Raw genomic sequence first — 11,437 nt, forward strand, 5'->3', positions numbered from 1 at the left:
GACGAGCCAGTGGCGCCGAGCCAGAGCGGAGGCCGCCCCCCCCCCCCCCCCCCCCGCCCAGGCCCGCGGCGCAGAGCTCGGTTTCGCTCCGACTGAGTTCAGGGGGCGGCGTCCCGGGGATAGAAAGGCGGCCAAGAGGGAGGAGAAAGGGGGTAAGGGGGGGGTGGGCGGAGACATTTTTAAAGACTATAAAAAGGCGGCCCGGGCTGCCCCGTTCTTGCACTCGCTGGAAAGCGGCTCAGAGCCTGGGGCCTTTGCATAGCCAGGGCGCGCAGTAGGGCCGAGAGGACAGAGCCCTGCGCAGAGCGAGGTGCACCGCGACCGAGGCGGAGACCGAAGCGGGGAGCTCCAGGCGCCGATCCTCGTGTGGCTCAAGGCCCCTCTCCCGGAGGCGTCCCAGGGCGCTCCGTGTCTCCGCATCAGCCACCCCACCAAAGCCTGCTGCGCGGTGCCTCCAGCTCTTCGCTAGAAGAAAAACTTCCCGCGCGCCGGCAGAACTGCAGCGCCTCCTCTCTAGTGACTCCGGGAGCCCCATCTGCGGCTGGCTCTGCGCGCACTTTCCAAGAATCATAGTAATTGTTAATTTTAACAATCCCGAGGCAGGCCAGCGAGGCTCTGCGCTCCAGACCCGAACAATAGCCCCTTCGCTCAGTGCGCGGCGGCGCGCGGTGCCTCCCGGGACTCGGGTGCCGCGAGCGGTCCCCGCGGGGTTCGGAAGGCGCACGGCAGGAGGCGACATGGGGAACACGGCGCGACGGTCTCGCGGCTCGCAGCCTGCGCCCGTGCTGCTGCGGCTGCTGCTCGCCGCGGCCTCAGCGCTGCTGGTCGTGCCGGGCGTGCGCGGGCGCCCCACCGAGGAAGACGAGGAGCTGGTGCTGCTGGCACCGGAGAGCGACCCAGGACACAGGACCACGCACCTCCGCCTGGACGCCTTCGGCCGGCAGCTGCTGCTAGAGCTGCAGCCGGACCGCGGCTTCCTGGCCCCCGGCTTCACGCTCCAGACGGTGGGGCGCAGACCCGGGCCCGACGCGTCGCGTTCTGATCCCGTTGGCGATCTGGCGCACTGCTTCTACTCTGGCACGGTGAACGGCGACCCCAGCTCCGCCGCCGCTCTCAGCCTCTGCGAGGGCGTGCGCGGCGCCTTCTACCTGCAGGGCGAGGAGTACTTCATCCAGCCCGCGCCCGCCGCCGCAGCCGAGGAGGAGCCTCCGACGCGGCCCCAGTTCCATCTCTTGCGGCGGAGGCGGCGGGGTGGCGGCGGCGCCAGGTGCGGGGTCCTGGACGACGAGACGCAGCTCGCGGGGGGAGCGGGGTCGGAGGGCGAGCACGCCACGGCGCAGGGGCCGCCGCGGGACCGAGCGACACAGCGCATGGGACAGCCAACAGGTATCATTCCCAGAAGAGTGGTTCCCACTTGTCTCTCCATTCATCTCCCTCTCCCTACCTTCTCTGTGCTGCGCGACTTGAGGGTAGAGTCCTGTTCGCAGACGCGAGCCTATGTCTGCGGACAGGACGGAGACGTGGTGTGGAGGGAATGCGGCTTAAGATTTGGGTTGGTGAACTTAACCAAAGCCTGCTGGAGCAGTTAATTCCATTTGCCCTAATAATGAATGATCAAGAGAGGACAGACGTTATCAATGATGTTTCTGCTAAGGAGAAGCGTTCCGATCCGGAAGGGAGAGCTGGTAACCCAGTGCCTCCCACTTTAGTTGAATGTGAGCTTGTGCGACTTATTTCCACCTTGATAATTTCTTTTTAACAATTATGCATGTGTCCTTTGGTCGAGTTGCAGCTTCGCGCTTAGTTTTGTAACCGCTGCCTGTTTCGCGCACCCTGAGCCCAGAGGAGGGCAGAGATGGAGGGCGGAGGAGGGATAGTGACCTCAGAATGTGCAGCCCGCGAGCCTGGACAGCTGCGCTACGATTCCTGTTCTGCTGGCCTCTGTTCCCTTCCCCCCTTTAAGAGTCTGACCCCGACCGGCTGGCAGTGGCGGGGCCCCTCTGCAGAACCTGCTTGGGAGGTCTCTGCCCAGCTCGCCCCGCCTCTCCGCGCCTCCCACCAGCCTCCCACTTTGCGCTCCCCCTCGCGGCCATAATTCCGCTCGGAAGCACTGTTGAAAGTTAGTCACCGGTGATCCTTCCTGCTCCGCCTTCCCCTGTTTCTCTCTGTTGTGCGCAGTGCTTCCTGTCTAGTTCTTTTCATTCTGTCACTCACTGGGGTGCCTTGTTTCTTTTTTGAACTTTCTCACGTGGCTTGTAAAATTTTCCTCTTCTCCCATGTACGTCCGCTCCTTGAAGCGGTTACGTGCTCAGAGCCCAGCGTAGAACTTCCCTGGGGGCTGGGTCTCAGTCAGGAGTCAGAGGGCTCTTTTCGAAACAATCAGCCGTGGCCCCGTGGTCCGAAGCAGGAACTTATTTCCCTGGGGCGGTGCGAGTGGGGCAGTCGGCTTCTTGGCAGACTGGGTGGTCCTTGTGCCCGGATTTGGCAAGAGCAGAGCACCGCAGGGACCCGTGGAACGAGCGAGCAGAGCAGTGCAGGCTGAGATTTCTTCAGGCCCGGCCCCTCGGCAGAGGCCACAGCCCTGCCCTGGGCCTTCCACGTGGAGCCCGATGATCTCATTCAGGATTTGATTCCTGGCCTGTGAAAGAGTGACTCAGGGCTCTGCCTGCCCCCCTTGCTCCAAGATTTTACTACAGCTGGGGAGAATGGTTGCGCACACTGCCTTTTTCAGATTGTGTGATCTCAGAGAGGACAAAAGAAATCCTGTTTTAAAAAAAAAAAAAAAGCCTGACACCCCTCAGAGGAGCACATGGCCTTTTTCTTATTTACAGTAAAGGAGAAAACTTTAAAAATAACATTTTCAGTGAAAAGAAATGCAAATATTTTTGTTATTGTTGCTCCGGGTGTATTTTTGTATTGTTTTCTTTGACTGGTTAGGCTTTCTTTATATACTCTGGGAAGGTAACTATCCTTGGCTAGACTGCCCCTGAACAAACTATCTTCCTTGTGTCTTTACAGGAACTAGAAGCCTAAGAAAGAAGCGATTTGTGTCCAGCCCCCGCTATGTGGAAACTATGCTTGTGGCCGACCAGTCCATGGCAGAGTTCCACGGCAGTGGGCTAAAGCACTACCTTCTCACCTTGTTCTCTGTGGCGGCCCGGTTATACAAACACCCCAGCATTCGGAATTCAGTTAGCCTGGTGGTAGTGAAGATCCTGGTCATCTATGAGGAACAGAAGGGGCCAGAAGTGACTTCCAACGCTGCCCTCACTCTGCGGAACTTCTGCAACTGGCAAAAGCAGCACAACCCGCCCAGTGACCGGGATGCAGAGCACTATGACACTGCGATTCTTTTCACCAGACAGGTGAGAGGAAGACATTGCCAATGATGAGAGTATTCTCTTGGGAATCAGTTTTGTAATAAGCAGATGTATGTAAGGCATTTTACCAATATTTTGGCACTTACATTTTTTAATTGGCTAGCATGATTAATCTTCCTTATTTCTTTTAATATTTTAATATCTCAAGTTTCACAGTCTTTTTTGAATGGCATTAGGGAAAATCTTAAAGTCACACAAAGTACTCCTAAAAGAACTACTCAACAACAATGAATGTAGATGCCCTAAAGCACATGTGAAGTTACACCCTGCCAAAAAGTGAGATCACAAGGTTCGTGCTCTGTCTCTGTTAATACGGACATACCTTTGCTCCTTGTAGGACCTGTGTGGCGCCCAGACATGTGATACTCTTGGGATGGCAGATGTTGGAACTGTATGTGATCCCAGCAGAAGCTGCTCGGTCATAGAGGATGATGGCTTACAAGCTGCCTTCACCACAGCCCACGAATTAGGTAAGTCTGTTTTAGAGTGAGAGTTAGCCCAATTCATGAATTCAAATTGATAAACTATGTATTAATTTAAGAGGCAGAGTCTTCAGGTTATATTGCTATTTTAAGGTGCCAGAGCTCCCTAGAAACTGCAGCAAATATTTGTCCACTCTTCTCAACATGGTCATTTTTATTAGACTTCAAAGTAAGGTGGTAGGAGCTATGGACGTATTTGGAAATTTACATGTTTGTTTACACCCTGTGAAAAGTAGACATTGTCTCTAAAATAGATTATCTCTAAAACACATTTCTTCCTCCAGAAATATCACTTTGAGACAAATGAATCCCTGTTGGGGAAAAAAAATGCTGCAAATGACCTGTATTCTAATGTGGGTTTCGGATGTCTTCTTAGGCCATGTGTTTAACATGCCACATGATGATGCAAAGCAATGTGCCAGCGTTAATGGTGTCAACCGGGATTCCCACATGATGGCGTCAATGCTTTCCAATTTGGACCGCAGCCAACCCTGGTCTCCTTGCAGTGCTTACATGATTACATCATTTCTGGATAATGGTCATGGTAAGATGCTCCAGCTACTCTTTCTAGATGTTACCCAACCATCCACACGTAGGGTACTAATGAAACCAGCTCTTTCTTTCTTTTCTGTTCTTTTTATTTTCCCTCCTTCAAAATGACTTTCACTGTCAACTGCGTGCATTTTTAGATCTTAATTTCCAGTAAAAGATAGTGCTTCTGGTCAGGTAGCTCCCAGAGTACATTAACTTGAGTTTTTTAGCAGAACAATGATTTCCTGTCATTGTTAATACAGAAATATCCCATTAAGAATAATATCTTAATGATAGTTTAAATATCTCTGGCATTTTCCCCCCAAACTCTTCAGCTTTCAAATTGCTTTGCTATATATTCTCACTTTTGGTAAGTATTTTCTGAAACTGATCTACCCCCTGCATGCTTTAATTTGCTATTTCTTAATATTCATTGGCATTTTTCCTTGCAGGCGAATGTTTGATGGACAAGCCCCAGAGCCCCATACAGCTCCCCTCTGATCTCCCCGGGACCTTGTACGATGCCAACCGGCAGTGCCAGTTTACATTTGGGGATGAGTCCAAACACTGCCCGGACGCGGCCAGCACGTGCACGACCCTCTGGTGCACAGGCACCTCTGGCGGATTGCTGGTGTGCCAGACCAAACACTTCCCCTGGGCTGACGGCACCAGCTGTGGAGAAGGGAAATGGTGTGTCAACGGCAAGTGTGTGAACAAGACTGACAAGAAGCATTTTGATGTGAGTTTTCCACTGCAACACACGCTCCTTTAAGATTCAGAATTGAAAGAGACCAAGTGATGCTAAAACGTTAGATACCACGTTAGCATCCCGACCTGTGGGCTCTCGCAGGGATACAGGATAGAGTCGTATTATTGATTCTTTGTCCCATGTCTTTCTCTTCTATTTCCTGAAAAGGTCTCCATAGAGGTTTCTAACGCTGATCATTTGTGTCTCCATTTAGACTCCTGTTCACGGAAGCTGGGGTCCGTGGGGGCCCTGGGGAGACTGTTCAAGAACGTGTGGTGGAGGAGTTCAGTATACGATGAGGGAGTGCGACAACCCAGTCCCAAAGAACGGAGGGAAGTACTGCGAGGGCAAGCGCGTGCGCTACCGGTCCTGCAATATTGAGGACTGTCCAGAGAATAATGGTGAGTAGAGAGAAGGTGAAAAGGATGCGCTGCAAACGGGTGGTTGAAGGCCAGAAACGGATAACATCATCGTCTCCTTCTCTTTCCAGGAAAAACCTTTAGAGAGGAACAGTGTGAGGCACACAATGAATTCTCCAAAGCTTCCTTTGGGAGCGGGCCCGCAGTGGAGTGGACACCCAAGTACGCAGGAGTCTCACCCAAGGACAGGTGCAAGCTCATCTGTCAAGCCAAAGGCATTGGCTACTTCTTCGTTTTGCAGCCCAAGGTAGTGACTTTTCTTCAGACTTTTTGCCTAAGAAACAAGGCCTTAGTTTGCTCCCTTTTCATGCCAGCTCTGTTGTACTTCCTTTAATTTATATATATATATATATATATATATAAAGCTGAGATTTTAATTAATTTATTTATTATTTATGGCTGCGTTGGGTCTTCGTTGCTGCACGCGGGCTTTCTCTAGTTGCAGCAAGCAGGGGCTACTCTTCGTTGCGGTGCGCGGGTTTCTCATTGCAGTGGCTTCTCTTGTTGCGAAGCATGGACTCTAGGCACGAGAGCTTCACTAGTTGTGGCATGCGGGTTTCAGTAGTTGTGGCTCGCAGGCTCTAGAGTGCAGTCTCAGTAGTTGTGGTGCACAAGTTTAGTTGCTCCACGGCATGTGGGATCTTCCTGGACCAGGGCTCGAACCCATGTCCCTTCCATTGGCAGGCGGATTCTTAACCACTGCGCCACCAGGGAAGCCCTAATTTATATATTAACGTGTTCAATTTCAAGTTAGAACTGCTTTGCTTCTAGATACATTGGCAACTGCTTGCTTTGAGTTTGGTGCTGTTTTGGGCTGTGAATGAAGCTTGAATCCAGTGCTTATGATTCTTGCAATGGTTTATTATTACTCCTATATGCGAAGAAAAGCCCTTTACACATGGTTAGGTAAATTATGTGTTAACATGGAAACCATCCAGTGGTTTTGGAAAATAGTTTAGGTGTGGCCCGAAGTACTTGTTACTGGGTGACTAGCAGTAGTATGTGCAAATGGACTTATTAAAATGAAAGTCTGAGCATTGAGAACTCTTGTGTTTGAGAACATATACTGAACTAATGGAAGCATCGTTTTGCTGAGGAGATAAATCTGGCTCTGAGGTAGAAAATAGAATTGAATTTGGTTGAAATTATCATGTGTCATTATCACTGTAGGCTATGAAAACAGTCTCCAGTTGCAGATTCAACATTCAAGTGATTTATTCAGCACCTGTTATTGCCAAGTAGTATTCTAGATACTGGGGATACAGCAGCAAACAAATTGACAAAAAGCTCTGCTTTTGTTGACCTTAGCTAAAAGTGAGATAGGATACAAATAATCAAAAAATTTATAATATTTTCAGATGGAAAAAAAAGCCAAAGAGAAGGATAGTGTGTGCCATGTTATAAAGTACTATTTTAATTTTGATAGTCAGGAAAGCAAAGACGTAATGTTAACGAAGAAAACTTTCAGAACTATCCTAGCATCATCTCTTGCCCTTGTTAATGTGTAACACCAGGTACGTGCCCTTCCTTTTTCAGGTGGTAGATGGCACTCCTTGTAGCCCAGATTCCACCTCTGTCTGCGTGCAAGGACAGTGTGTAAAGGCTGGTTGTGATCGCATCATAGACTCCAAAAAGAAGTTCGATAAATGTGGCATTTGTGGAGGAAATGGATCTACATGCAAGAAAATATCAGGATCAGTTACTAGTGCAAAGTAAGTGTTAAAATGCCATAATCCTGAAGGTCTTATCATTTCAATGTAACTTTTTACAGGTCTGGTAAAAATTACATTCTTAAATGATTACCTGGTGTTTTAAGCTAAGTATTGATTATATGATTAGCTGGTGAATGAGAGATTTTTATCTCTGTTTTCCTTGTCTGCAGACCTGGCTACCACGATATCGTCACAATTCCAACCGGAGCCACAAACATTGAAGTGAAACAACGGAATCAGAGGGGATCCAGAAATAATGGAAGCTACCTTGCCATCAAAGCTGCCGATGGCACATATATCCTGAATGGCGACTTCACCTTGTCCACTTTAGAGCAAGACATCACGTACAAAGGTAGTGTCTTGAGATACAGTGGCTCCTCTGCAGCGTTGGAAAGAATTAGAAGCTTTAGCCCTCTCAAGGAGCCCTTAACCATCCAAGTCCTGACAGTGGGCAATGCCCTTCGACCGAAAATTAAATACACCTATTTCGTGAAGAAGAAGAAGGAATCTTTCAATGCCATCCCTACTTTCTCCGAATGGGTCATTGAAGAGTGGGGCGAATGTTCCAAGTCATGTGGACAGGGTGTGCAGAGAAGGCTGGTGGAGTGCCGAGACCTCAACGGGCAGCCCGCTTCAGAGTGTGCAAAGGAAGTGAAGCCAGCCAGCACCAGACCTTGTGCGGACCTGCCTTGTCCCCTCTGGCAGCTGGGGGATTGGTCGCCATGTTCCAAGACTTGCGGGAAGGGTTACAAAAAGAGAACCTTGCAGTGTCTGTCCCATGATGGGGGTGTGTTGTCTCATGAGAGCTGCGATCCTTTAAAGAAACCTAAACATTACATAGACTTTTGCACAATGGCAGAATGCAGTTAAGCAGGGGCGGTGTTGAGGGAAAAGGGCAGTGGGGAAGGGCTGATGCACTGAAATCAAGAAGGCTGGAGGAATCCAGTGCACCTTGCCGGTGATCAATGAGGTGTACCGATGAGTTGGGAGGTACAGGTAGGTAGAAAAGAAGTTAGATCATCAGAATTTCCTGCCAGTTACAAAATTGATAGGGTAGTTTATGAGGATCATTAATAGCTGACCAATAATATAGCATGAGAAAGCCCCAGGGCGTTATTATTTCTTTTGTTAAGTCTGTGACAAGTTTTTACGAAAATAGAAACATTTGTCAAAGTAAGTGTAAGAAATACTACAATCCCTGTTTCCTGGTACTGATGAAATGCTTTGTATCATGGAGGTTGGGAAATGAAAAGCAGGAGGAAGATGAGGTTTTTGGTTTAAGATGTGGCTTACTTTACCTCACTACCTATGGAGGGAGAAAGGAATACACATAGGATCTTTGACCATCACTGTTCCTAACTGCTGTGGTTTCAGAGAATGTTTATGCCATCTCTTCTGCTGAGAGTTAAGAATTCAGTCCAGCATGAGAAATGCTTAGCAACATCCAGTGACTCAAATGACTCCATCTTTCCTTTCTTGTGCCGTTATTGTGTCTTTATTTGTGAATTCATTTTGACGAAGAAACAATTCCATGTATTTGTAAAAACAGCATTAAGTCTACAAGGGGAAGAAAAGCAGTGATGTATCAGATGCTGGTAAAAACTAGGGGAGGCCCGTTGATCTGGGTACCTCCTACATTTCTTTCCTCCTGAGGTAAGCCTACTTAAGGAATGTGGATGTGGAAAAAAAACAAAAAACAGTTCGTGTCTGAAGAAAGTCAGTAAGATCACTCAAAAAGAATGTAATGCCAGAACAAGAATGGGGTGTGTACAACAGGGTCCCCAGTGTTTGGGGACATTGAGATCACACATCTCACGGTGGGGAGGCTACTGAGGGGTAGCGGGTCCATCCCCAGCAGCTGGTCCAACAGTCATATCCTGGTGAATGTCTGTTCAGCTCTTCTACTATGAAAGAAAATGACTTTTTTCCATATGTATATAGTAAAATATGTTACTATAAATTCTATGTACTTTATAAGTATTGGTCTGTGTGTTCCTTCTAAGAAGGACTATAGTTTGTAATAAATGCCTATAATAACATATTTATTTTTATACATTTCTTTCTAATGATAAAACTTTTAAGTTATATCGCTTTTGTAAAAGGTCATATAAAAATAGAGTATTTATACAATATATGTTACTAGGAAATAATAAAAGGACACTTTTTGAACATGTGTCTATTTTTTTTAATGGGAATTAATTCCTGGGTAGGAAATCTGAAACTCAGATATTGAATTTTTGTTTGTTTAAAAAATGTCTGGTTTATTACTTTTTTAACACTGATAAAAATGTTTCATTGCATACATTTTTTTAAAAAACATCTTTATTGAAGTATAATTGCTTTACAATAATGTGTTAATTTCTGCTTTATAACAAAGTGAATCAGCTATACATATACATATATCCCCATATCTCCTCCCTCTTGCATCTCCCTCCCACCCTCCCTATCCCACCCCTCTAAGTGGTCACAAAGCACTGAGCTGATCTCCCTGTGCTATGCGGCTGCTTCCCACTAGCTATCTATTTTACATTTGGTAGTGTGTATATGGCCATGCCACTCTCTCATTTTGTCCCAGCTTACCCTGCCCCCTCCTCGTATCCTCAAGTCCATTCTCTAGTAGGTCTGTGTCTTTATTCCCATCTAGGCCCTAGGTTCTTCATAACCATTTTTTTTTTTTTTAGATTCCATATATATGTGTTAGCATAGGGTATTTGTTTTTCTCTTTCTGACTTACTTCACTCTGTATGACAGACTCTAGGTCCATTCACCTCACTACAAATAACTTGGTTTTGTTTCTTTTTATGACTGAGTAATATTCCATTGTATATATGTGCCACATCTTCTTTATCCATTTATCTGTCGATGGAACAGATATTGAATTTGAAGAGAGAATATTTTCTTCAATTCTTTAGAAGTATGATTTCATTCTAATGAAATTATTTTATGTATCCTTGGGGTATGTGATTGCTACAAAGAAAGAAATCTATTATATCTTTGGTGATAGATAGGTTTGTTACTAATGTAATAATATACACCAGCGGTTGGCCAAATTTTTCTGTAAAGAGCCAAATAGTAAATAGGTTTTTGTGGGTCATACTGTCTCTGTCACAACTACTCAACAGTGCTGTTGTAGCATGAAAACAGCAATAGACAATACGGAGATGAATGGGCATGGTGGTGTTCTAATAAAACTTTATTTATGAAACAGTGGGCCAAATTTGTTCTGTGGTCATAGTTTGCCAACCTCTGATGTATAACATATAAAATGGAAAAAGATGGGATTCTGGATACATTTTGAATTCATGTCTCTTCTTCAATTATATCACGTAAGTAAAGTTTTTTGAAAGTATTTAAGCTAATGAGTAGAAAACAATGCCTCATAAATTACATTTGGGATAGACATGCTTGGTGAGCCAAGCCCTCCAAATATTTCATGTGCTCTTCAGGAATACACGGGGTGTTTTGGAGAAACCTCAGAGCACCCAGGCCACCCTCTCAGTAGCCTTTTGTAAGTCACTCTATTTTAAATAGTAATGGTACATCAGTGACTTTAGAAGTTCAGACCACTTCCAAAGTAACTACATTTCTCTCAGGAAATAGCTTATTTGCTAGAAGACTCGGATTATGTGGTTAACCACAGACATTTCCAACTTTATATTTTCATCCTTGTTTTCACCCTCCTTTCTCAAGTAGTTCTATATAATGTGCTAATTTCAGATTCCAACGATAATTCTAATTTGCCCTCAGAATTACTCAGTGTTCTTCCCCTGAGCAGTTGAATTTAAGATATTCAGGAGCCAGGTGCATGGAGCAGAAAGTGGGGCAGAAGAGGGGAAAGGCATGTTAGTCTATGGTTAAGTTTTTTCCTACCTATTGGCCACCAGACTGAAAGGTGAAAGTCAAATCTCACGCCATGGGCAATGGCCCCATATAACTCAGTTAAACATAGAATTTGGTCATGCAATTCAGTGCCCTAACATGCTCTTTGCACCAATAACCTCTCCCACAATTATTTGTTTGGCCACATTATTAAGGTACAAATCCCCATAGTAAGTGACATGGAGGACACACACACACACACACACACACACACACACATGCACACACAAAAGGCCCTTCTCCTCAATTACTATATAAGCTATTTGATAAAATGAGATAAATGTAC

The 11,437-nt window shown here is 46.4% G+C and overlaps 1 protein-coding gene across 1 annotated transcript; it reads left to right on the forward strand.

Moving 5' to 3' along the window:
- Positions 1-285: 285 nt before the first annotated feature.
- On the forward strand, positions 286-9,437 carry ADAMTS1 (ADAM metallopeptidase with thrombospondin type 1 motif 1). Its single transcript, XM_027101853.1, has 9 exons — positions 286-1,386; positions 3,019-3,365; positions 3,718-3,850; positions 4,239-4,406; positions 4,846-5,132; positions 5,356-5,542; positions 5,632-5,807; positions 7,097-7,272; positions 7,443-9,437. Exons 1-9 carry the CDS (start codon positions 738-740, stop codon positions 8,140-8,142), a joined length of 2,823 nt encoding a protein of 940 aa, XP_026957654.1. The 5' UTR covers positions 286-737; the 3' UTR covers positions 8,143-9,437.
- The last annotated feature ends 2,000 nt before the right edge of the window (positions 9,438-11,437 follow it).

This window comes from Aethalodelphis obliquidens, unplaced genomic scaffold, assembly GCF_003676395.1.
Source record: "Aethalodelphis obliquidens isolate GAN/ISIS:26980383/991018 unplaced genomic scaffold, ASM367639v1 scaffold1, whole genome shotgun sequence".
Taxonomy (NCBI): domain Eukaryota; kingdom Metazoa; phylum Chordata; class Mammalia; order Artiodactyla; family Delphinidae; genus Aethalodelphis; species Aethalodelphis obliquidens.